General features: G+C 37.4%; 1 protein-coding gene across 4 annotated transcripts in view; it reads left to right on the top strand.

The window, feature by feature from the left end:
• Positions 1 to 27,899, top strand: part of slka (STE20-like kinase a) — a 37,590-nt gene that overhangs the window by 4,166 nt on the left and 5,525 nt on the right. For 2 of the 4 annotated variants that reach the window (XM_055162414.1, XM_055162413.1), the window contains exons 3-15: positions 424 to 588; positions 5,565 to 5,613; positions 7,155 to 7,304; positions 10,741 to 10,813; positions 12,172 to 12,366; positions 12,868 to 12,949; positions 13,955 to 14,086; positions 15,066 to 16,292; positions 18,135 to 18,265; positions 19,845 to 19,968; positions 20,994 to 21,173; positions 23,684 to 23,776; positions 26,028 to 26,157. In XM_055162414.1, coding sequence (XP_055018389.1) covers positions 424 to 588; positions 5,565 to 5,613; positions 7,155 to 7,304; positions 10,741 to 10,813; positions 12,172 to 12,366; positions 12,868 to 12,949; positions 13,955 to 14,086; positions 15,066 to 16,292; positions 18,135 to 18,265; positions 19,845 to 19,968; positions 20,994 to 21,173; positions 23,684 to 23,776; positions 26,028 to 26,157 — 2,731 coding nt within the window. Of the gene's footprint in view, positions 1 to 423; positions 589 to 5,564; positions 5,614 to 7,154; positions 7,305 to 10,740; positions 10,814 to 12,171; positions 12,367 to 12,867; positions 12,950 to 13,954; positions 14,087 to 15,065; positions 16,293 to 18,134; positions 18,266 to 19,844; positions 19,969 to 20,993; positions 21,174 to 23,683; positions 23,777 to 24,771; positions 24,844 to 26,027; positions 26,158 to 27,899 lie in introns of all 4 variants that reach the window. The other 2 variants (XM_020921557.2, XM_020921559.2) reach the window with 2 other exon arrangements.

Raw genomic sequence — 27,899 nt, forward strand, 5'->3', positions numbered from 1 at the left:
TGGCAGTTCGAATCCCACTCTCGACATAGACATCATTGGTTGAGCGATCAGATCCACTGACTCACAAGTTTGCGGTGTGATTCCAATTTCCACAGATGAATACTGTTTTTGCATCCTTGGACGTCCTTACGTCCTTGCGTCCTTACACTGGTGTATGAATGGTGATGATAAAGTGCTTTGAATACCTTGAAGGTGGAAAAGCGCTGTATAAGAATGTGACCATTTACCATGTATTGTGATATACTGAATAGTGAATCACCAGATTCATGGCAATGCACTGACAGACCTAGATTTAACTTAATGAAAATATAACAAATGCCAGCTGATCTATTTACCTTGACTACCTACCGCCTTCTCTTTAAATTGAGTATCGTGATTGCATTTTCACAGCTTTTCTGTTCTTTGTTGTCCTCTCTTCTCCAGGCTCAGAATAAACAGAATGGGACCCTCGCTGCTGCCAAGGTTATTGACACAAAGACAGAGGATGAGCTGGAGGATTACATGGTGGAGATTGACATCCTGGCCTCTTGTGACCACCATTACATTGTCAAACTGCTGGACGCCTTCTACTTTGAGGGAAAACTTTGGGTGAGTCGTGAGTGCGTGACATAGAAAAGTTCCACGTGTATAAATTGTTTTCTGCGAGGAGAGGCACAAAATGACTCAAAATCAACACCATGTTATTATACAGAGGCAGGGCGTGTTACAAGGTAATAATATGACATGAATGTGAATGGATGATGTAGAGCTAAAGCACATTATGGGATATGTGGATGATGCTAGCTAGGTGGTGGACAGTTATGGACTATTACTAAACGCAGATGTCCATTTGAATAAGATGAACTATCATTTCTATTCAAATCAATCTACAGATTGCAGACACTTTGCATGCAGTCGTTTTTTGAAGGAAGTTATATTTCTGCTGATGGAAAGGGGAAATCCTGGACAAATTTTAAACGTTGCATATTGTCTGTTTGAAGCTACATAGATGTTATAAAAGACTGAACCGATTAAAACTTAGGTAAGAATTCGTAGGATGTGGCAACCCAAAGTGAGGTGCTTATTCTGCTTACTGAGTCCATACAGATTACATATTATATATATATATATATATATATATATATATATATATATATATATATATATATATATATATATATATATATATATAAAATAATGTGTTTCTCACCTTCCACGGTGGTAGGTCTTCTCACCTCATTGAGCTCGGGTCCTCTACCAGAGGCCTGGGAGCTTGAGAGTTTGCGCATATTTTGCTGTTCCCAGTACTGCACTTTTCTGGACTGAGATGTCCGTTGTTTTTCCCGGTATCTGTTGAGCCACTTTCCAGTTTGGGGGTTACAGCCCCGAGTGTCCGATCACCACAGGCACCACTTTTTACTTTCCAGGCTCTCTCCAGCTCTTCCTTGAGCCCTGGTATTTCTCTAGCTTCTCGTGTTCCTTTTTCCTGATATTACCATCGCTTGGTATTGCGATGTCAACCACCACGGCTCTGCTCTGTTTCTTATCCACCACCACTATGTCTGGTTGGTTCGCCATCACCATTCTGTCAGTCTGTATCTGGAAGTCCCACAGGATCTTGGCTCGGTCATTCTCCAAACCTTTGGAGGTGTTTCCCACCTTGATCCTGGGGTTTCAGCCCGTACTCTGCACAGATGTTTCTGTACACTATGCCCGCCACTTGGTTATGTCGCTCCATGTATGCTTTCCCTGCCAGCATCTTACACCCCGCAGTTATGTGCTGGACTGTCTCAGGAGCCTCTTTGCACAGTCTACACCGTGGGTCTTGTCTGGTGTGGTAGATCTGGGCCTCTATTGCTCGATGCCCAGGGCCTGCTCCTGAGCAGCCAGGATCAGTGCCTCTGTGCTGTCCTTCAGACCAGCCCTCTCAAGCCATTGGTAGGATTTCTTGATATCAGCCACTTCAGTTATGTTCCGGTGGTACGCCCCATGTAGGGGTTTGTCCTGCCATGATGGTCCCTCCAGCACCCTTTCCTCTGGACCCAACTGTCTGAGACATTCTCTGAGCACCTCATCTGCCGGGGCCTTGTCCTTGATGTACTCAAGGAGCTTGGATGTTTCATCCTGGACAGTGGTTCCCACACTCACTAGTCCTTCCTTCCGGCCTGCGTACAGTCTCAGGGTGCTGGATTTGGGATGGAACCCTCCATGCATGGTCAGGAGCTTTCGTGTCTTAACATCTGTGGTCTGTATCTCCTCCTTTGGCCAGCTTACAATCCCTGCAGGGTATCTGATCACTGGCAGGGCGTAGCTGTTGATTGCCTGCACCTTGTTCTTGCCATTGAGCTGGCTTCTAAGGACTTGCCTCACTCTTTGCAGGTATTTGGCCGTAGCCGCTTTCCTTGTGCCTTATTAATATACTTGTAAATCTTATATTTATCATAATCATTCTGGACATTCATTTGTAATTTGTATTGTATTACACAAATCATGTATAGTGACCATGTAACAAACACAGTGTTTCCACAAGAACAAAGAAACAACTTCAGCATTTTGTGTGTTTAAACATGTTTACTGAATGAAAAATTCTAATGAAAAATTTAGGTCAATAGAAAAAACACAAGAAAGTTTAGCAACAAAGAAAACATCATGATTTCTAGTCCTGTATTACACAAATTGACTAAAACAAATCACAAACAAATCAAATCAAAACATACCTGGAGTTGTGCTTTTTTTTTTTGCTTTAGTTCAGTAGAGATTGGCAATTCTAAGGCTGAAATCATCCAAATCATTCTAGTGACATTAAAAACACATTGTAGCATGTCCTGTATTACCACGTGACATCACAAGGTGGAACAAGGTGTTTTCAGTTTGAGAGAAGAACTCAGCATTTGTGTGTTAAACATGTCTGAATGAAACAAAACATAACAGGTTTTTAATGAGGAAACAGTATTAATACAACAAAGATCAGAACATAGCGTAATATGGGCCCTTTAAATGTGCAGGCATCCCAGTCCAGGGTAAAACATTAAGCCCGCTGCTTCCTTTATAATGTCTTCATGATGTGCAATTTGAAATCAAGTTGTGTAACACTGAATGGTGGGAGGCGACCGTTTTTCTTTTGTACTCTACTCATTCCAATTCTGTAATTCACTTCCCTGCTGGCAGTGTGACACGCACTTGCCTCCGTTTTTTTCTCAAGAAATTAATATTCTCTGTGTAAGCTGTTTATCAATACACATTTTTATCATCTTCTTTTCACACACGTATAGCTCTGAATCGGTATTGTAACTCAGTCCGAAACGAAGACCATTTCATTGACCTCCCTGACGTCACTGCGTATTATGAAATCCAATTCTTGTGTAGCATCTTGGCCCTCGTTTTACCAGTAAACAGAGGAGTATCTATTCTCCCAGTCAATGTAACAACACAGAGGGTGAGTTGATCTTGCTCTGTGTGTGCCGTAAGAGGCCCTGCAGCTATTAGGTCTTGGCAGGTGGTGTCATGTGACCATCCCTTGCGGACTGACCACAGCAATAGGAAAGATAATGGAGTGGTTTTGGTGGCCAGAGAAAGTACCTGTGAATAATTCAGTGTTTCACGCAGGTCGGCCGTCTTAAAGCTGCATTAGAAATGTGTATGTGTCGAAGTATTTCAACAAGTGCTGGACATTGAGTTAAAGGTGCACGATGTAACTTTTTGGTTGGAGCTTTCCGTGAATATGTCATTGCTCGGCCTGGAATGTTCCACAGTCTGACATTAAACAGCTCTACCTTATATTTATTCAATCACAGGTGTTTTTTAAACTCAGAAAACAGTCATTCTCCACAGATCTGACCTGTAACTTGGTCTGGCTTGATCTCCATGAAAATAGAAAGGTTTAATTCCATACTGTGAAGCATTCCTGAGAAAGCAATAACATTTCCATGGAGAAAAGTATTTGACAGACTGCCTATGATAGGGTAGATTAGACTACTAATTTTACTGAAACAGAGATAAGATCATTATATTTAACATTTACGCAAAAACATTCAACCTCATTTTCCTAATTTGGCAATTGTTGGGGGAGTTTATAATTTTACTTCCTGGCTGGAAATAGTGACATCACACTAGGGAATTCCATAAGCGTTACCCTGCAAAACTTCTCTAATGCACAGATAAATTATTATCTGAGAAATGCAAGTATAAAAAAACACCTTTATTTTGTTGAATCGTGTTTAAAGTATCAGAAAAAATAGTTTCTAAATTTTTTGCTTAACTTTTGGATATAATTCTCCTTAATGTGATGCCATCAGCCTGTTTGAACTGTCCACTTCATGCAATTTACAACATATTTTTCAAAATGTCTCCCCAAATTACTTCTTGATTTACAATAATCATAATCCTACCAAATTAAATCAAAATTAGAGAATCTTAAAAATCTGTTATATGTCATGAAAGAGCTGCAGCCAGGTCTATAAATATTCTTGCTAAGTGCCTTATTAATAGTTTATGTATAAATATGAATCATCAGTGAGTGTACTTAATGTACCGGTAACAGTTTATGGACAGTACAATGTGTCTGTTACACCTCACATATAACAAATAAAAGAACAAGATTAGTTTGACAATTAATCATGCAAAACAGGAACAGCCAGTCAGTCCGGAGTAGGGTGGAGTGGGGTGGTGCATGTGGTAGTAGCTTTCATTGATTTTTGTCCATCATTTGATACTCTGAGATGTGTTTCCCGATAAAGATGGAGTAGATTGTCGTTTTGTTGTACAGCTGGGGACACTGCTTCACCTCTCAATAACTGTAATGTGATTTTACAAAGTGCACTCCAACAGTTGTAGGTAATATGGTTACATATTTTGATCCAGAAACAGACTAACCTGGCTCACTAGAGACTGATATGTGTATCTCTGAATTGAGTTTTGTGCATTAAGCCAAAAAGTGAAAAACTTGAAGTCATCAGGAGAATGGTACAGTGCTATAGACCGAGAAATGTTACTTTTGTTTGGTCCAGTTGAGAGAAAACTACAGACATGTTTCCTGTCAGCATGTTTTTATAAACAAAAAGTCAGTATTTTTACATCCATGTGCATCGCCACATTTGTTTTGGTTGTTTTTTGGGTGCTTCACTTTTGTCTTGTTTGTTGATTGTTTAGATTCCAGAGCAACTGATGGCTGATAATCTCTGCTGATATTTCAGGTTGATATCTAGGACCAATTTTTATTATTTTCCTCAGTTTATGTAATTTCTGTAGCTTCCACCCAAACTACAATGCTAACAATGCTACAATACTGTGCAATACTTTGGTCTGAACCACTAGTTAACTAGAAAATCGTAACAGCAGGGGCAAGGCAACTGTTTGATTTGCTGGGGTTATGCCAATACACAAGGGATTCCAAGGAAAGAAGACTTGATAACATTCATGGTAATAAAAATCAATCACATAACAATAACAGAAAATGAATAATGTAGTTAAAAGATCACCTTGGGATGCTAGTCTATTTGAATCTTCTTTATTTATAAATTTTATTATATATTTTATTAGTTTAATTATTGTTCAACTAACCATTGTACTATTATTTTGTCTTGCAGATTCTAATTGAGTTCTGTGCGGGCGGTGCTGTTGATGCCATCATGTTGGGTAAGTCCTCCTAAACACAGTTTGATAAGGAAAATTTATAGTTGTACATGTTTTCTCAAGTAGACTGTACTTTCTTGTGCCACTCTTTTATTTTTTACTGTTATTCCATGCACAAGTTTTGGCTGGCCGTCCTTATTTCCCTTTCCCAGTTGCTGTGGCTATTTCAACTGTGTAATTATTGCAGCTCAGATTTCAAGGAATGTTTGCCCACTTCTGCCTGCATTTATTTTGAATCTTAAAAAGGTGTTGCTGTTCTATTTGGTTTTCAAATCAACAACAAAACACATCTGTTGTTTTTGTAAATAAGTAGGACAGAGATTTGTACTGTGTAACTTTTCTGGTAGAGGGACAGGTTACCAGCTTCTCTCATCGAGATGTTGCCTGAAATGTCCCACAGTATGGCAGTATGCTTATTTGACTCTATGGAGACAGCAGGTAACACTACAGGCCTAAGTTACATGTCAGATCCATGGAGAGGTGAGCCCACTCACAGTAATAATGCATGTTTGTAAGTCAAAAAAAGCTCATGTTATGGAGTAAATGCAAGATGGATACATTTAATGCCACATTGTACTGGGACATTCCAGACAAAGCAATAACATCTCCTCCATGGAGACAAGCAGATGGCAGGACCTTCCACCAGAAAAGTTACACAGTGCACTTTTAATGACTCACTACTTTTTGACCAGTTTTGTCATTAAATGCACACTGCATAACTTTTCAGGTTGAGGCTATGCATGTAATGTTCCACAATTTGGTATTAAACTTATACAAGATGCATTTATTCAATTATGGATGTTTGTATTCCTCAAAGATACCTTTAAAAACATGCTTTCTTACTGTGAGGTTGGGTCATCCCTTCACAGATCTCATTTGTAATTTGCCCTGGTAGTGTCTCCTGCTAGCCAGGCTGACGCCACCTAGTGCCTCTCTACCCAGTTTCATTTCCCACCAGCTACTAGGTCAGGAATCAGAATACACTAGATTGTTCACAAAAACCCCAGAAGTGCAATTGGGGGACCAGCCATTCAGTGAAGAGCCAAATATTCTGTGTTGGCAACGATTCCCGAGATCAAGGATTTAAAGCCAGAATAAAGAGAATATTTGGTGAATTTCATCAGGGGGAAAGACGTTATTGCCCCTGTTCCTACTGGATTTGGGAAAAGCTTAATATACCAGTTAGCCCCGTTAGCGGTGCATTACATACATGGCTACCAAACAGCAGCGATTGGTTAAATGACCAAAAGTACCTGCCTACTGTCGAGCAAACGAATTCCAACACTGCGAGGTCAGACGGTTTCTAGTGAAACGAAGTGAAACCGGCTGATGAATCATTGAAAAGTTTAATGCCAAACTGTACTTTGTAATAATGGAGGTAAAGCAATAACATCTCCATGGAGACAAGTAACTGGTGGGCACTCTGCCAGAAAAGTTACACAGTACACATTTTAAATATGGCTGTTATGAGGACATCTTTGTACCATAACAAAAGATATTGACTTTGTTGTAATAATATTTTAATGCGTATTTTCCTTGTACAGAGCTGGAAAAGCCCCTGACTGAGCCCCAGATCCGGGTGGTGTGTAAACAAACCTTGGAGGCCCTAATTTACCTTCACGAGAACAAGATTATCCACCGGGACCTGAAGGCTGGAAACATTCTGCTCTCATTAGAGGGAGACGTCAAGCTAGGTACACGGCTATCTGTCCATATGCCTTTACTGTTCCAAAACTCAATCATTGTCTTTTTAATGGACTGGGAAGGTAGCTTTAGCAAGCCAAGGCTTCTGACAAGGCATTGCAGCTGTTTCATTACTGTGCTAACAAAACTAAAAACTATATTGGGTAGACAAAACGCTACATTAGCCTAAAGCAACATAAGAGCTGGAGTGGTTAGGGGTTTAAATCCTAAATAAAGCCGGTTTGCTTGATGTTGTAGTTAAAGGTTAAAATATTACAGTATTTCGCAATCTGTGTTAATGTAATTTCCTCACTAAAAAGATACCTGGAGTTGTGTTTTGTTTCATTCATGTTTAACACACAAACCTGTATATTTAGGTTAAGTTCTTACAGGAGTACAGCTGTTTTTAACCCAATACACCTTGATTAGAATCATTTGGATTATTTCAGGCCTGGAATTGGCCATCTCTACTGGAATAAAGCTAAAAAACTGTCACTTTATGACATCACAAGGTCAAACAGAGCATTTTCACCTTTAGAGATGTAGATAGTCTAATACTAAAGGGGTTACTCAAACATGTGTGACTGAAACAAAACAGAACTCCCAGTATTTATTTATTTATTTTTTTGATGAGACAACAATATTATAACAAGGCTTAAACCTCACAAGAGTCAATTTTGCATAATATAGGACGTTTAAATGAACTGTCTTGGTCACAATAATGAAATTATTAATCAAAATGTATGGAGTATTTATATATTTTTTGCTGTTTGTGTTAAGTTTTTGTTAGGGTTACACATTTTGTTTTGCACCAGTTTTCTATATAGTAAATTATTGTGGTTAGAAATGTACTGCCCTTTTGGAACTTCCTTGATTATAATTATCATGACTGACATAATTAACTGACCTCTTTAGTAAAACTGCTTGTGTTTGGGTCCCATTACATCTCCCCTGCTTCAGCCCTATTACACTAATTAGTAAAATGCTGCCACGATAACCTAATTTAGTTCTGCTTTTAAGTAGAGATCAATTTTTATGGGTCAAATGTGGATAAACAATCAAAAAACATATCAGATGTTACTTGAATTAATTTCAGGGATCCAGTTCTCAATGTGCCACCAAAATTTAAAGGTCCTATATTATTTAAAATTGATTCTTGTGAGCTTTTTTTTTAATGTTGTTACCTTATCAAATACATACCCAGAGTTGTGTTTTGTTTCATTCACACAGGTTTGAATAATCCTTTATTATTAGTTGGTATTCATTTCCTAAGATCAAAATGCTTCGGTCCACCTTGTGATGTCATGAAGCGGTACTTCTCAAATTAACAACAAATTTTTACCTTTAGTTCAGTATGATTGGCAGTTCCAAGGGTGAAATCATCCAAATGATTCTGGTGAAGGTATATGGCGTTTGAAAACACAGTGGAGCACTTCCTGTATTACCACATGACATCACAAGGTGGAACAGAGTGTTTTTTATTTGAGAGAAGAACTCAGCCTAAATATGCAGTGTTAAAAATGTGTGACTGAAACGAAACACAACTCCAGGTCTTTTTTGATGAGGAAACAGCATATATAACATAGATCAGAAAATACCATAAAATGGACCATGAGGTCACTTTAAAGATTAACTCAGTTGTAACAATGCAGTAACTAGGGAGTATACAGTAGCTAAATGTTTCTTTTTAACAGGAAAATAAACCATGTTGTTGTTTAACACTTGTGAGATGGTGGGTTTGGTGAATCATTACTGTATACATGGAGAGAGACAAAAATATGAATAGCGATAGTTGCCTCTGTTGCCTCTTTAGCTGCTGGCTTCTTTGTGACTCATATTCTGTAGGCAGAGGGTCATGACAAAGCTCTGCAAACAGTAATTATCTGACACTCACCGAGGGGCTAATGCTAGTCAGCTGTGTTTCACTAATGTGTACATGCTGCAAAAGCTAGAGACTATTACATAACAGATACATAGCCAGTTCTGCTAATTTGATGTTTGTTTTAAATTTGATCAGTCTGTTGATGTTTTTTACTTATGATCTATATTATAATGTTGTTTCCTCATCAAAAACATACCTGGAGTTGTGTTTTGTTTCTTTCACACATGTTTAACACACAAACCCTGCATAGTTCTTCTCACAAATGGAAAAGAGTCTGGTCCACCTTGTGATATCATGTGTGCAAGAAATGCTAAGAGGTAAAGGTAAAAGGTAGCTGTTAACTTGAAAACTATCTCTAAAATACATCACAAGGGGGAACAGAGCCATCTTGGATTGAGCCACCACAGACTAATAATAAAAGGTTACTCAAACATGTGTGAATGAATCAAAACACAACTCGGGTGTGTTTTTGATGAGGTAACAACATTATAACATGCCTAGAAAGCTGACAAGAATTCATTTTCTGTAATGGAGGACCTTTAATGTTATGCTAAGCTTGCTATTTAGCTGTGGTAGACTTTATTGTTCCCTTATGGAAATTTGTAATCTGCATTTGACATTTGATTTCAATGCCGCTAGGGCCAGTCTGTCAGGAGGAGTGAGTGACTGCAGTGCAGTGCCAGGAGAATGCATGGAGGATTATTATTCTATAAACAGTGTAGTTTTGCTTTTGGTCAGTGGGTGAGCAAAGGAATCTCACCTTGACACAGGGACAATGCACATGAGACCTTTGTGGTGTGAGGCTGCTAACCACTATTTAAATTGTGAGGATGTCGTATGGCCATATAAATTTACACTAACCAGATACACTTTAAAGGGCCCATATTACACTATTTTCTTATCTATGTTATAATGTTGTTTTCTCATTGAACCCTTTCAGGAGTTGTGTTTTGTTTAATTCACATGTTTAACACACAAATCCTGGATATTTAGGGTAGGCTTTTCTCCCAAACGGAAAATACTCTGTTCTACTTTGTGATATCATGTGGTAATAGAAGAAGGGCTCCACTGTGTTTTTAAACTTCTTTCACCATTACTAGAATCATTTGGATGATTTCAGGTCTGGAATTGCCAATCTTTTCTGAACTAAATGTAAAAAGGTAGCTTTTGAAAACTAATGCTTTATGGCATCACAAGATAGAACAGAGCATTTTGTGTTTTAGAGATGTAGACAGACTAATACTAAAGGATTACTGAAATAAAACGCAACTCCAGGTATGTTTTTGTAACAGCATTAGACATAATACACAAAAGTGTCAATTGTGCATAATATAAGGCTTTTAAAAAACAGAAAGTGCACAAAATATACTATGTGACTATGTGTAAAAAGAAAACAGTGTGCATTCAACTACTAAAATATAATATCAGCCAAAATCTCCCATTTGAATCGACCCTTGATTCCACCTGGCATACTTTCATTATTGACTGTAGCATTTCTTCATGTTTACTGTGCATAAGAGTTTGTATTGTAATTATTGATCTAATGAATGTCTTTGTGCTTGCAGCTGACTTTGGGGTGTCTGCTAAAAATACCAAGACGCTACAGAGAAGGGACTCTTTCATTGGCACTCCATATTGGTGAGTCATGCAGTCTGGATACAAGAGGCCATTCTTCCAATTTCCGCTGATAATTGCCTTCCAATTTAACAGCTTGGTGTGATAATCTATTTCAGAGCCATTCAAATGTTGTCATGTCATGATTGAAGCACAACTAAGGCCCTTATTCAAAGTATTCTTTGTGTCAGATGATGTTAGCATAAAAAAAATAGACAGAAGAACATATTATAATTGTTTTAAAATTGCATTATTTCACTAAACTTCACAATATTTTTATGCAATTCAAATATACAATGCATTTTAAGTTATTTTTTGCATGATAAAAATGAAACTGGAATTAGGTAAAGGAAATGGGTGTACATTCTCCCACAAATTAGTAGTTTTTAAATTTGTCTTGGATTTTATGCCAGATGCCCATCTTTACTTAATCCTTTTCATTTTATATGAGCTTGGGACTGACATAAATGTTATTTCATACTTGGTTTCGTGGTCCTACTCTTTTGCCTGGCAAAACCAGAATGAGATCTTTCTGTGTATTTTATACAGATGAATATCAGTCTGGGTCCCACGTCCTCCACTGCATCTCAAGCCCTGTCAAACTTGATCATGCAATCAGATTTGTTTATTTCAGTGATGCATGTGAAACGAAAGAGCTCTTTGGGCTCTTATGATTTACAAATTTATGTTTTTCAGTCCCCTGTGACTTTATTTCCTTTATTTTTTCCAACGGACCATGTGTGTCCCTGATTGGCTAATTGACCTGTCAATCACGTCTGCCCTAACAGGGAGACTCACCAGTGACCAAACTCACATCTTCGTAAAGTATTGGAGAAATGTGTATTCTGGATTTCAGGCAACATGCTTTACACATAGCTATAACCAAATCTAATAATAAACCAGTTTAAATGTAAGTAGAACCTTGATAATAAAACAAACTCTGATAAACTTTAGGAATTGCAGTTACTTTTTGTTATTTTCATATTTTTATATTCAACACAGTCCTTAAATCCCACTTACATTTCCAAAATGTTGTTGCTTTACTTTCTCTTACCATCCTTCCATCTAATTCTATCCCGTGTATGTATTTGATGAGGTAACAACATTATAACATGGATAAATGCTCACAAGAGTCTATTTTGTGTAAAATACGACCTTTAAGGCAATGTGAAATGGTTTTAAGCTTAACTAGATAGAAGTTAGTATTTCTTTATTGATCACTTGGTGTTTTTATTCTGGAATATTTTAAAGTGAATCCATCCAATTTATTCACGAAGTCCGCCCTTGGCAACTTGGCAACACTTACATTTCCAAAATGTTATTGCTATACTTTCTTTTCCTATCCTTATCTATCTGCTCCCATTTGTGATTCATCATTCCAGGATGGCCCCAGAGGTGGTCATGTGTGAGACTTCCAAGGACCGCCCATATGACTACAAGGCTGATATCTGGTCTCTGGGCGTGACCCTGATTGAACTGGCCCAAGTCGAACCCCCCAACCACGAGATGAACCCCATGAGAGTGCTGCTGAAAATAGCCAAGTCTGAACCGCCCACACTGATGAACCCTTCGCGCTGGTGAGATAGTGAAGTGGTGATAACAAGAGAAGTGCCAATGGAATGTTTGCACCGAGATGTGTTGACCACTAAGTGTGTGAAAGCTATGGGACACTGTTTATGCACAGTTGAAGGGCTGAATTGAAAGAATAGAGCGTGTATTTGCATTGTGTAACTTTTCTGGTGTAGGGTCTGTCAAATACTTTTCTCCATGGAGATGTTATTACTTTGTCTGGAATGTTTCACAGTATGGTATTAAACCTGTCTATCATCATGGAGACCAAATTAGACCAAGTTACAGGTCAAATCTGTGGAGAGACAACCCCTGCTCACAGTCAGAATGCCTGTTTTTCTCTGTATTTTTGAGCTATAAAACCACCTGTAATTTAATAAATATAACCTAGATGTAATGTAATGTAATGTAACGTAACAGAGCACTGACATCTCCATGGAAACAAGCAGATGATGGATGTGCAACCACAAAAGTTACACTGCACATTTAATGATTTTGTTGTTTTAAAGGTCTCCAGAGTTCAGTGACTTTCTGAAGAGGGCCCTTGATAAGAATGTGGACAACAGGTGGAGTGCAGCACAGCTGTTTCAGGCAAGTGGTATTGTGCAAAAACACTTCTGAACACTTAAAGGACCTATATAACACTATTTTCTAATCTGTGTTATTATGATGTTTTCTAATCAAAAACATACCTGGAGTTTTGTTTTGTTTTATTCAAACATTTAACACATAAACCCTGCATATTTAGGGTGAGTTCTCAAACAGAAAACATTCAGTTCGATCTCCACTAGAATATTTTGGATAATTTTCAGCCCTAGAAATGCTGATCTGTACTCGTCTAAAGGTAAAAGGAATTTGTTGATTGAAAAAACTACTGATTCATAGCTTCACAAGGTAGAACAGAGCATTTTGAGGTTTGGAGATGAAGACACATTTAATAATGCAGGATTACTCAAACGTGTGTGAATAAAACAAAACACAACTCCAGGTATGTTTTTGATGAGGTAATAACATATATAACATGGCTTAAAAGCTCAGACAAGCCCATTTTGTGTAATATAGGACCTTTCAGGCAATGTGAAATGGTTTTGTGGTATTCTTCTTTTTTGAAGCTAGTGTTCTTGTATTGATTGCTTGTTGTTTTCATTCTGGAATATTTTAAAAGAAATCTATCCAACTTATTCACCAAGTTGTCACATGCGCCGCCATTAATTTTATCCCTCCTTCCGGTTGTGTGATTTTGTATCGGGCTGCCAATCTTGACAGCAAAGTTATAAATAGACCACAAAGCCATTTTCAATTCACTCAAAGAAAAGGTGCATTGTTTAAAGTTCGTGCAAATTATAATTTCTCTAGTTCTCTATTGAATTGAATGGGATTACTGCTTAAGTGCAAATGCCAATAACAACAGAAGTGTGGGTCAGTAGCAGTCTGAAGTGGGTGGGGCAGATTTATGGTTCATTATCTGGCTATTACGTAAATAAATGTTATGTTTCACAGAAGGCGTGCCACAAATATAGATATTTTTGTAATGTATTATTTTTACTTCCCGTTGGTAAATAGTTGTAATTTAATGCATGTTCCTTTTGTTTACAGCACCCATTTGTCACCAGTGTAACTGACAGCAAACCTCTGCGAGAGCTCATTGCTGAGGCCAAAGCTGAAGTACTGGAAGAAATCGAAGAAAGCAAAGAGGAAGAGGAGGAGGAAGAGCCAGAAACGCCTTTGGTATGAGATGTTTCAAAATACTTACAATATAGTACTCACAACACATTTGTATTCAAGTGCATATACCAGATTTTTCCCTATATATGTATTTGAGCAAAATTTGGTTTTCCCCAGTGCAGATATATTGTACAAGCAGCTCTTGAGGTCAAAATAAGTCAGCTGTGTACTGTCTGTATTTAATTATAAAGCATTTTATTGTTAGAGAATCAGGAAGTACACTGTTTGTGGTTAGCATTTCTGTTCATTTTTGATGCTCAGAATACATTAAGTAAGTGAGAAATTACTTTGAACAACGGCTAATCTTTTAAAATAAATTTGTTCTGTTTTTTTATTTTATTATTTTAAGACCTTAAAAATCAGGTACAGTGCCTTTTAACTAGGGATGATTTTTCAAATTTCTCAATACAGTATTTTCACGATATACATCTTACGGTATACATCTCAGGGTACGATATTTAGTAGAGGCTGACATAATTGTAATTATGCAACTTTTTTGTTTTAAAATGCCTTAAAAAGCCCTTTGATTTAAGATTTAAGATCTGCACTGAAATGGATCAAAAGATCATTAGTATATGTAGTTCACTCTGTTTTTAAGATATTGCTGCACCAAAACAATGAATTTAAGCAAAGAGACTTGTAATTCGATGTATAGTGATGGTGGTCCGTGATATTATTGCGAGACTTTTGACAATAGGATATCACAATATTTTGGTTATTGTCACATCCCTACTTTTGACCTTTTGCATGTAATCAGGTTCTTTTTTCAGACCAAGAATTTGTTTTCATACCTGACAGTTTTGACTGCTCACTAGCGGTCTTCCAAAGAGTGGTCATGTGATGTGACGTCTACACTCAGCTGATTTAGACAGGATTTGGCGCTGTCTTCCAAACTCTTTATCTGAAAAAATCTGGAAAAAAATTATAAAGACCAAATGAACCTCATTGAACTACTTTTAACCTTTTTTTTTTCTTTACATAGACTCGTGGACACAAGCGCGCAGCTTCAGATGCTAGTGTTGCCAGTTCAGAAGATGAGAAACTTACGCCTGCTGCTGCTGTTCTGGAGTCTGTCGTGGAGAATAAAGAGACAGAGCCTGCGGAGGATAGAGCCAGTGATAAACTCTCTGATGAAGGCCTGGGGACAAGCGAAGTGGACAAAACCGAGGAGGAGAAACTCAATGATGTTTCTGAGGTCAGCCAAGAAGACCTCATTCAAGCCCCTGCTGAAGAAGTACCAGAAGATATCACTGAAAAAGTTGAAGATGCTAAGCCAGTCAATGAAGAAAGTGCAGCTGCTCCTATTGATCTACCTCAACCTGCAACAAAAGAAGAAAATGTAGAAATTGCAGAAACGACAATGCCAGAAATAGAAAAACAGAATGAGACAGTAGAAGATAAAATGGAAGATGCGTCCACTAAAGATGTAGAAATGATTAAACCAGAAGAGCATATTAGTGGTAATGAAGAGATAGCAGAAAAAGCAGAAGACAAAAACATGGACCAACGTAAAGAACCAGAAGAACTACTAAAAGCATTGAAAGAAGCTAATGAAGAAAGCAAACCTGTTATAGAACAAGAAGAGATAGTTACACCTCCTACACTGCCAGATACAGATATAATAAAACATGATAAAGACTCTATAGAGGAAATAGGTCAAGGGTTGATTTCTGTAGAGTTAAATGTAGATGAAGACATACACGTGAAGGAAGAAGTAGTAGAAATGTTACCTGAAGTTTTAGCTGATGAAGAACCAAAACCAAGCCAGACCACTGAGATAGTAGAAGAGAAAAGGGAGAACATAGAAATTAAAAAGGTAGAGGAGAATTCTGTACAAGAAAACCATGAAATAAGTGATGTTAAAGTTGAAGAAAAGGAACCCAAAATCATATCAACAGGCGTGGCTAGCGAGGATAGCAAAGAGGAGCCCCAAACAGCAGTGCCAACTAGTCCTTCCAAACAAGAAGAAGAGGAGAAGGAAGTTAGCGTTGATAGAAGTGTTTCTCAAGATGCGGTGTCAGTCCCAGAGAGCGAGACGGATTCGGAGGCGAAGACGGAGCAGGGCAGTCCAGCTCTCGCCAAACCCGATGGGGGGAAAGACTCGGATTCAGGGAGCAGTTCAGCCGCTGACAGCAGCAGCCTCGACCTCAATCTGTCCATCTCCAGCTTCCTCACCAAAAGCAAGGATAGCGGCTCCATATCTCTACAGGTAATGGGCTTATTTTATTTACTTTTTTTTTTTTTATAGCTAGTGCAGTTAAAAGTGGCCAGGCCAGTACAGGCTTTTATTACGCCACATGTTTATATATATTACGCAAAGCTGACATTAAGCCATGTTATTATGCTGTTACCTCAAAAACATGTCCAGAGCTGTGTTTTGTTTCATATCCTGGATTATTAAATTGTCTGCATCCCAAACTCACAAAATGTTCTGTTCCACCCTGTGATGTCATAGTACTGGTAGTTCTCAAGTTAAGTTACCTTTTACCTTTAGTATAATAGAGATGGGCAGTTCCAGGCCTGAAATCATCCAAATGATTCTAGTTAAATGTACAATGGCGCACTTTCTGTATTATCTCATGACATCACAAGGTGGAACGAAATGTTTTCAGTTTGAGAGAAGAACTCGGCCTAAATTTGCAGGACTTCTGTGTTAAACATGTGTGAATGAAACAAAACAAAACTCCAGGTATATTTTTGATGAGGAAACAACATTATAACATAGGTCAGAAAATATCGTTCTCTAGAATGTTCCAAATAACAGCAATAAATATATCTATTTTGTACATATTCAGCAGATGTGTTTTCATTGTGCAAAAGTTTCCTTGCAAAACATGAGTGGACTCTCCAATCACCACAGAACTGATAGTGACAGTGACTTGGCTTGGTATTGCCACTTGGAGATTGTTGTTAATGCCATACTGTGGAACATTCTAGGCAAAATAATTATCTTTTCAGGCAAGTGGTGGACCCTCTACTTTTCAGGAAAATAGTGGAGCCTCTACTTGAACCGTTTCATAGTTCACCTTCAATATTTTCATGATGTAATGGTAATGCGTGGCCTGTTACACAATGTTGTCCAACTTGTTTTTCCAGAATAGGGATTAGACTATGATGGGCCACTATTGTATGTCATAATATGAAACACTACCTTCTTAGCCTGCATTTATAGTTTTCTAGTTGATTCGTGCAACTTTCTTGTTAAGCCGCTGAAGGATTAGCCAGCCTTATTGCTTTAAGTTGACAGCGGTGAGCTAGTGTATTAAGAATGTTAGCAGAGAATACATTACTTACATTACATACTTGACTACCATTGATCACAGGATTATTTATTGTCTGTTTGGTTTTTTTAATTTAATGGACTGCAAAAAACAGAAAAGAAATGAAAACCATAACCCAGTGGCTCTCAAACTTTTTTACAACAAGTTCCACCAAAGATTTGACTTTCTCATCAGATCAGAATTAGTAGAGTATAGTGTATATTCAGGTAAATAAAAGGGCTATTCCAGGTCTAATCCAAGGCTAAACCAGGTCTAAAAGTGGACAACATAATTTCCACTGTAGTTCTAAACCTGAACTTAACAAAAAAAAATCCCCACATACTAAAAAGTATAAGTGCCAAGTACGAGTCTGAGAAACCCTGTGCCCTGTGTCCTTTATATTTATAGGAGTCCATTTCCACTGCAGTTCTAAAGAAGAAATTATGTAAATTAGACAAAAAAAATCCCCCACATACTTAAAAGCTGTGCCAAGTACCAGTCTGAGAAACAGTGCCCTAACCCTTTATTTGTAGGAGTCCATTTTCACTCTAGTTCTAAACAAGAACTTCAGCAAAGGAAGACAAAAAAGTCTCCATATACTAAAAAGCTATGCTAAGTACCAGCCTAAGAAACCCTGTGCCTAGTCCCCTAACCCTTTATATTTTGAGGCATTTATTTCCACTGTAGTTCTAAGCAAGAAATTATGCAAAAGAAGATAAAAAGTTCCCATACTAAAAAGCTGTGCCAAGTACAAGCCTGAGAAACAGGGCCCTAATCCTTTATATTTATAGGAGTCCAAGCGCCAGAAGAAGACCCTGAAGAAGACTCGTAAGTTCATGGTGGACGGTGTGGAGGTGAGCGTGACCACGTCCAAGATTGTCTCTGAGAATGACGCCAAGAGTGAGGAGATGCGTTTCCTCAGGTGGGTCTGTTCTTACTGTACTACTACACACGCACTGTCTCTGTCTAAATAAGGGATATGATCCATTTAACACAACGCCACAAATAGTTTTTCATCGGTTTCACAACTCCCACTGCTTTTTACAAACGCCAGATGGGTTATCCACTCTGATGAATGTCATGTTTCTGTCAGCTCCCATGTGGCCTTTTAAAGACATGAGACACACTACACCTACTTTGTGTGGAGCTGATGTGTGGCTGTTACTATCATACTTGAAACATACTTATTTTCTCATAGTCTTGCTGCTAGAGTTCAATTACCCAATACAATTAACATTAAAGCTCCTATATTACACAAAATGGACACTTGTGAGCTTTAAGCTACTCATGTTTGAGTAACCCTGCATTATTAGTCTGTCTACATCTCCAAAACTCAAAATGGCCTGTTCCATCTTGTGATGTCATCTAGTTGTAGTTTTCACATTAACAACTCCTTTTACCTTTAGTTTAATGTGAAATCTGAAATTATTCAAATGTTTTTGGTGATAGTGTGTGGAGTTTAAAACCACAGTGAAGCACTTTCTGTATCACATGACATCACAAGGTGAAAGAGAGTGTCTTCAGTTTGAGTAAACACACAGACACAACACAGCCTAAATATCCAGAATTTGTGTGTTAAACATGTGTGAATGGAACAAAACACAACTCCAGGTATGTTTATGATGAGGAAACATTATGAAAGCGATCAGAAAATAGTGTAAAATTGGCCCTCTAAGTATTGTAATGTATATTTCTTAATATTTTCTAAACATGAACTGTCTCTGTCCTTGGATACTTAAGTATGTAAATAATGTAAAATGTAAAGTAATGTAAAAGTTTTTTTTTTTTTTTTTTATTACAGCAAGCTGATTTATTATCATTATAAAAATATTCAGCTTCAGCTTATATAAAAGTTGGTTTTCAAATCAGAAAGACTAAACCTATTACTTTGGGTTACCAGAGTATAACATTTTTTTAACAAGCAGCAACAAAGCACATGTTAAGAGCTGTTACTTATAGGATACAGATTACAGTAAATTCTAATTTTTGTTGTTTTTAGCCAAGTATTCTACTATGAAAGTGCTAGTTTTAGAAATATGCATCATACATTAAAACAAATCAGAAATTATAATGTTTATTTTTATTGAGGTCACGCTTCAGCCTAATTATAATATACTGTATGTATTTATGTATTAGGGTATTATAAATGGACCCTTGACTGTGGCTTGTAGTATCAACCACTTGCACCAGATATAACATAGACTAGACCATATCTCGACTTGTGAACATCACGCTTTAGGCTGTACTTTCACATTTTCCAATACCTTAAAACCCTCTGGCCTCTTTATTCCCCTGTGTACTGCAGTATCAGCATTAGCATTGCCCACAGTACCAGACTCTGTGGTTACCTGGGCTTTACTATAATCAAATACCCTTACTGTAACACAATCTCTCTTTACAAACCTCCTCTTGAATAAACTATAACCTGTACAGCAGTGTGAGTAGTAGACCTCTTTTCATAGGACTAAATATAACTTGCTTGTTGTGGTTTGGCTCACCAGGCGGCAGGAGCTGAGAGAGCTTCGCCTGCTGCAAAAGGAGGAGCAAAGGGCCCAGCAGCAGCTCAGTAACAAACTCCAGCAACAGAGAGAACAGATCTACAGACGCTTCGAACAGGAAACTACTGTGAGTCACTGCGCACCACTCTGCACCGCTCAGGGCTTTCTACGCCTTTTGGCCCACTCCTCGGAAATGTGAAGTGTAGCAAATGCTGTAAAGCACAACCGAGAAAAAAACAGAGCTCATTGTGCCATGAAGTGAATGGTTTTGTAAAAAAGAGATGGGAGATATGGTGAAATATTGATTGAACAGAACAACAAGTGTATAAGTAATCTATAATTAAACAAGCAGCACTAAAAAAGCAGCAGAAATACCTAGTTTAAGCTTCCAAAAAATTGTACCATGTGGTATTTCTGCTGTTTTGTGATTAATTTTATGGTCCATTCACATTTTGTGCAAACTTTGTTTAATATTGTCAGAATAGCGTTACTGTGTTAATCAAAAAAACAAGTTTTTGTCTTCCAAGATAGACAGTGATAGACAGTGAAGTTAAACTATAAGTAGGTAGTTGTAGACTTGAAATAGGAACTCAGTGTTGGTAGTCTATTGCAATTTAATGAAACTAAGAGGGAACTAAGTCTGGTTTGCTAGTACTATTTCATATTTATACAGCTTTTGATTTTCTTTTTAAAAATCATATCTCACAATTAAGTAAAAATATATTTTAGTGTCACAATTGGAACCTTTGGAAGCACAATCGTAATTTACTTTCTAATAAATCATCGTTCATGTGACATAAATAACCAGATCAAAAATCACCTTACAGGTAGGTTTACATTTTTGGTATAGATTGAATTAAAAAAAAAAAAAAAAAAAAAAAAAGCTTCTTTTTTTGCCCCCTCTCACTATTATCTTTTTTTTATTTTTTTTTTTATCCTTGCTATCTGTGTGCAAATCACTACCTTCAGACTGATGGCCTGATTCAGTATGAGTTCAATATATGTATGTGACCATGTTCAGTACTATATAACACTGAACTGTGAGTTGTCTGTGTTAGTTCATCAATCATTGCCTTAAGCCTGATGACCTGATGCTACAGCCATATTCAGTACTAAAACAGTAAATTGCATCTGGATTGCTTTTGTATTCAGGCCAAAAAGCGTCAGTATGACACAGAGGTGGAGAACCTGGAGAAGAAGCAGAAGCAGACAATTGAGAGGCTGGAACACGACCACACGAGTTGGCTCCGAGACGAGGCCAAACGCATCAAGTCTGAGCAGGACAAGGAGCTCTCTAAGTTTCAGAACATGATGAAGAATCGCAAGAAGGAGGTATGTTGGTGCATGGCTGCTTCTCTCAGTGCTCTGTCAGCTTCAGTGTCTATGTGTGGTGATGGGGAGTGCCCATAGAATGTGCATGTGGTGAAGCCGTGGGGTGAGGCCTGTCACAATCTGTAATTCAAAGGATGATATATTGAAAGAACGTCGCAATACTGGCTTTGTTTAATTACACCTGAGATAGAAACATTATCAAAGACTTTTGTAGATACCACAACTTTTTCATACCGATTCTGATACTTTTGGTATCTACTGATACCCGATATCAGCTGATACCAGTCAGAGGCTGAAAATGTGTTAATTTATTTACTTAATCAGACACAACTAATCTAAATATATTATGTAGTTGTTATTTATCACTCATGTATCTACAGAACAATTCTGTGTAAAAATCATCTTAGTACATCAAATTATATTCTCAACCTGGATATTGACTGAACCAATATTTGGAAACCAATATCCGATCTAGCAAATTTTTCAGTATCGCACCAATATCCGATAATAGTATCTGATTGGTGCATCCCTAACCATACTGATACATGTGAGGTTATTGTAAAATTTGCATATTTTTACATCCCAAACATATTGCTATAGAGAAGATATTTTCTTAAAAGACTTAATTAGTGATAACAGCCATAATTACAAGTTGAAATAAATTATAACACATTATTACTATAAAATATGTACATATGGGAAAACTGGACTCCTAGATCAGGACTAAATTAGGATTAGAACAGGACCAAACCAAGTCTACATCAGGACTAAACTGGGATCAAACCATGACAAGCCCATATAAGCTCATGTACTCACAAATTGTTCTGCGACTTCCAAAATTAGAAGATTAGATCATTTTTTTTAAGTTTAAGTGGAAACAAATGCTCTTAAAAATACTGAGAAAAAGATAATGTTACAAATTGAATGATAAGTCAATACTGCACTTATTGTGGCAGGTCTTTGGTGGCTTCTTATCTCTGGCTCAATAATCTTTAAGGAAACTGTCTGCATTGCTCTTCTGTAATATAGTCTGGGTGTGAAGGTATAGGCGTATATGGCTGCTTTAATGCTTCTACGGCCTTTGGGATCTATTATTGATGAACTACTCTGGTGGTTGTTGCCAAGTAGTGCTGCAATGCTGGAACTATTTTAACTGTCTAATAACATTTCAAAATGCCTATATCTCAAGTCAAAAGATGCTAAAGGTCCTATATTATGCAAAACTGACTCCCGTGAACTTTAAGATATGTTATAATCTTGTTAACGCTTTAAAAACATACCCAGAGTTGTGTGAGTGAAATTAGCCAGATGATTTTAGTGAAGGTGTATGGAGTTTAAAAACAGCAAGAGGTAATGTCATGTGGTAATACTTGCTGTATTACCACATGACATCACAAGGTGGAACAGTGTGTTTTCTGTTTGATTGAAGAACTCAGCCTGAATATGCAGGGTTTGTGTGTTAAACATGTGAATGAAAAAAAACAACACCACTCTGGATAAGTTTGTGATGAAGAAACAACATTATAACATAGATGAGAAAATAGCATAATATGGGCCCTTTAAGGAACTGTTTTCACTTCTTGGCAGACTCTTAAGGTGTGCCCAGTTTATCAATGCTTTGCTATTGCTGCCGTTATATTTCATACCTGAGGTGATTTTGCTTCTTTTTTGTACATTGTTCTATTGAAATGCATTTCATTTTTTATTTTATTGTAATATTGTCAATAACTTTGTGTTTTGGTATGAGTGTGAGGAAGCTTTGGTGATGGGAATGCCTATTTTCTGATTAATTTTAACTTTAGTGCTGGGCTCTATTCACAGAATGGTAATATTAACCAATAGAATAATGCTACGTAATTATTATTTCTTCCCTGGATTTTTTAATATTCTTTATAATCTAGAAGATCTTGGTGACTCAGAAACTAATCTCTCAATATGCTTAAAGGTGCATTGCATAACTTTTCTGATGGAAGGTTCATCAAATGCTTTTCTTCATATAGATGTTATTGCTTTGCCTGGAATGTTTCACAGTATAGGATTAAACTTTTCTATTTTCATGGAGACCAAACCAGACCAAGTTACAAGTCAGTTCTGTGGAATTTTTTAGGTATTTTTGAGCTATAAAACCACCTGTAATTGAATGAATGTAAGGTAGAGCTGTTTAATGTCATACTGTTGAACATTCCAAGCAGAGCAATGACATATCCATAGAAACAAGCAGGTGACAAACCTCCAAAAAAAAAGTTGCATAGTTGCACCTTTAAATCTCTTTATTTCTGCTGATAATTTTCTGGTGCCTTTTGATTCTCTGCTATTTAAATATTTCGGGATTACTAAATATGTATTACTTTTAAAAAATTGTTATTTTAATTAAAAACTGAAAAACTAAATCAATTTGGTGGTGGAAGCTCTCGATAATCCTTTGCATGTAAGTAATCGGGCTGGACCTGTCCTGCTATGATTGAAAGAGAAGAGCAATTTGAACCATTGTCTGCAAACCCAAACCGTAGGTGAAAATGGAGGTCGGACAGTCCCCCAAACATTTGAGAAAAGAGCTCATGAAACGCTTAAAGGAGGACCTGTCCTTGACAAAGACTGCAGAGGTAAACATATAACACTGAACTGTTTGACATTTATTCTGCTCTTTCTGAGTAGAGGAAAACAAAAAATAGTACTTGGATGGATAGCAGTATTCATTGACGCATTCATTAAAGGGTTAGAATTGATGTTTACTTTACACTAGTATTTGGTTTTCTAAGTATCACCAGATCTAAACCCGGATTATATAATTTCATAGGCACAGACTGTATAAAGACGTGGACTAAGGGAGTGTGATGTCACCTATAGTGTTCGGCTCCAGTCAAATGAAGCTCATGGTGCTTGCGGTTAATAGGAGTGAATTTAAAGCCCGTTCCATATTACGAGTATTAATATATAATGAGCTGATGGAGCCGGAAGTACCCCCATTCTCACTTCCTGTTTGAACGTGACAGCTGTGTCCATTTATCTATACAGTAAATGTTCATATGCATAAATTAGTTAAAATGATCTAAACTGACACTAAGCCATGGATAGTGTAGTTAGAAATAATGATTAACCCAAAGGAGAACAACACTGTTAGTCATTAAATAAAACAAATACTGCGGAGTCCCACCCATAAGCCACAGTGGTACACGTACCACAGTTTGAGAAAAATGGATCTACAGTATAAGTGATTCACAACTGCTTTTTTGGTTTTTGTCACCATGCATCAGTTTCAAAAAATATGCATGGTATTGTTTTTGTTTATAAGGAATATGTGTGATATGTATACACTTACAAATGCAAATCTCAACTTTAAAACTGCAATACTGTGCCGTTAGCATGAAAACCTAACCTAACCAAACTGCTTCAATTCCAGGCTGCCTTTGAACATGATGAACATTTTCACTACTTGGCATGACAAAGTGAAACAAACAGTCTGTGTGTCTAACTAATAATTAATGACAGCTTCCTTCTAGCTTGCTGGCTCATGCGTAAGTGCTCAGGCCTTCCCTTATGTAAGCCTACAGTGTGACTCTAGCTGCTGCGTGTGCCTCTGTCCCCCTCTCCTTCACAGGCAGTGGCCCAGGTTATGATTCAGTCTTTTCAGTTGTCCTCATGCGCACTCTTCAACGCTCAGATGCAGGATGTAAGTCTCCTCCCAGCAGTGGATTTTTCTCCCTTCAATTTGGCCCATATTTACACGTGCTTCTTGTCTTTGGGGTATTAGTGTGTAATGGTAACAGCAGCACCTGAAGCATGGGCCCTGTGTTTTTGAGTGTTCATCGCTGTGGTCGTGCAGTGGCTCTCTGCTCCTCCTCTGTCTATAGTTTTCCTGTTGAACTGTCAATGTGTAAAATATTATACAGTAGTTAAAGGTCCTGTATTACACAAAATTGATTCTTGTGAGGTTTAAGCCACATTATTATGCTGTTACCTCATCAAAAACACACCTGCAGTTTTGTTTCATTCACACATGCTTGACTAACCCTTTATTATTAGTCTGTCTACATTTCCAAACCTCAAAATGCTCTGCTCCACCTTGTGATGTCATGTCGGTAATTTAGTTTTTCAGTTAACAGCTATCTTTTACCTTTAGTTCAGAGATCAGCAATTCCAGATCTGAAATCAACCAAATGATTCTAGTAAAGGTGCATGGAGTTTAAAAAGCACTTGTATTACCACATGACATCACAAGGTGGAACAGAGTGTTTTCAGTTTGAGAGAAGAACTCCTAAATATGCAAGGTTTGTGACTTAAACTTGTTAAATGTGAAACAAAATACAACTCCAGGTATGTTTGTGATGAAGAAACAACATAACATAGATCAGAAAACAGCATAAAATAGACCCTTTAAGTTATTTTAATCATAATTCAGTTTTTTTATGTACTTCATTACAGAGTTTTGGTTGAAGAATTACACAAAAATGGAATGGACTTCAGTGTTTAGTTAAAAACAAAAGTGCATGAATTTTGACAGTTTTTTTTCCTATAGGCAGTTTACTCATTTTGGAATCTATACTCCTAAGTGAACCTTTTATATTTATTTTCAAATTACATTTCAGAGGATTACATCTGGTTAAAAATTTATTTTAAAAAAAAGCATATTTTTTAGTAAATGTGGGGCTAAATGTTGAGGTTACATAAAATGGTAAATCTCTGTGTAAGCATAATATACCTGTTTTTCTCTGTCTCTCCATCCTACAGGAGTTGTTGATGTGACGTGATCTTGTGTGTTTTCTCCATAATGCAAAAATACCTTGTAGTTATTATTACTTTAGGTGTATCTCGGTTTCACAGCTTCCTAACTGCTGTTTCTCTCTGACCCTAAAGGAGCAGGAGTTCTTACAGAAGCAGCAACAGGAACTGGACGGAGCCTTGAAGAAGATCATCCAACAACACAAACTGGAAATCTCCACTATAGAGAGAGACTGCCTCAACCACAAGCAGCAGCTCATGAGAGGTCAGTCCAATATTCAATACTTAAAAGTGCATTGTGTAACTTTTTGGTTGGGGGTCCGTCACCTGCTTATTTCTATGGTTATGTCATTGAGCTGCCTAAGATTTTACATGTTACTTGTAACATGTCCAAGTCTAAATTTTTTTGTATACTCAACCGGGCTGTAGTGCAATGTTAAATGAAGGGATAAAAAAACAACGTGAAATCACTTAACATGAATGAACGTCTAATTTGGAGTATGTGCAAACAATGCTTTGGTTTCTGGCGCCGGCGGCAATGAGTAAACAATCAGTACAGTGGAGGAAGACGTTGGGTGGATCATGGGGATGTGTAGGTTTAATCCACAGTGGCTCTCAGATTCTAGATATAGTAGTTGGTTGGTCATTATTAGAATTGGATCTGGTGTTTTTCGCCCGCATAATGGGTGCGATGTTGGTCTTAATTTTCATTTAAGTGGTATTAAAGAAGTCTTTAAAAAGTCTTAAATTTGGGGCAGTCAAACCTGGGGATACAGTCAAACCTGGGGATACCCTGTACCTAGAAAAACAGGCATTCTGACTGTGAGTGAGGTTGCCTCTCCACAGATCTGACCTGTATTTTATCCTGATTGGTCTCCATGAAGATGAAAAGGTTTAATTCCAGACAAAGCAATAACATCTCCATGGAAAAAAGCTTTTGATGGACCCTCCACCAGAAAAGTTACACAATGCACCTTTATACTACTGTGTCCTTATCAATGCATGGTGTACTATATTTGTGTCTGGTGCTTATATATTTTTTGTATTAATTAGTGTATGTAGGGATGTAGACGGTGGATAAAAGTCAATGGTGTCTTAGTCTACCAAAATTTATATTAGTTAAGCAATTATTTTATTAAAATTATAAGTATTTTTCATGGGACAACAGCGGAGATGAGAAGTTATTAAGTGAGTGAGTTTGCTGAAGATTTGACATTTTTGTATGCATTGTTTGCAGATCAAACTCATGATACAGAAGTTTAATTTGTCTTTATAAAATTACATTGCTTCCTAGTACGTTTTTTCTCCATAAATAGTTGTTTTTGCAATAACACGATGCGGGTGTAGTCTTACGAGGGCGGTTTGGGTCAGTTACATTGAGATACATAATCAATTTGAGAAGCCCTTTTAGTTAAGTCATGTTTTTAGTCGACCAACAATTTCTTTAGTCAACTACAGTTCTAAGGTTCAATTCAAATGATTCAATTTCTACAATGATTCATAATTTATTCACTCATCTGTGCCAATTACAGCTCAGTTTGTCATTTATCATTTATAGAGGCAAATATCGTGGAATACATTGACAATTTGCAATATCTTAGGAATTTACTCAGCAACCTTTGGGTCAGCATCTCTTCTCTGATTGAATGAGCAATGAACCAGATTTTTAAGCGACTCTGTTTTAAATCTATTCAGTGTCTTTCAAACTGTCATCAGAAATCAATTTCCTGTCACATAATTTATTGTTTCCCTGGCTCACAGTTGACAGCCCAATCTTTTTATTTTATTAAACTCCAAAATTATGAGAAAAGCACATGAAAAAAGCCGTATTGGATTCCCACCCCACAGCTGTGAGACTCTACAGCTCCAGACAGCCAGCGCATTAACATTCAGCGACAAATTGCCCTTGACAAAACGGAAGCCGTGTTTAGCCAGCTTCAACTGCGTATGCTAATATCCATGTTGACACACTGAGATAAATGGAAACCAGCAGCTGCTTGAGACGCT

The sequence above is a fragment of the Boleophthalmus pectinirostris genome, unplaced genomic scaffold (assembly GCF_026225935.1).
Source record: "Boleophthalmus pectinirostris isolate CB_2022bp ecotype Guang Dong unplaced genomic scaffold, ASM2622593v1 HiC_scaffold_5, whole genome shotgun sequence".
In the NCBI taxonomy this organism is placed as follows: domain Eukaryota; kingdom Metazoa; phylum Chordata; class Actinopteri; order Gobiiformes; family Gobiidae; genus Boleophthalmus; species Boleophthalmus pectinirostris.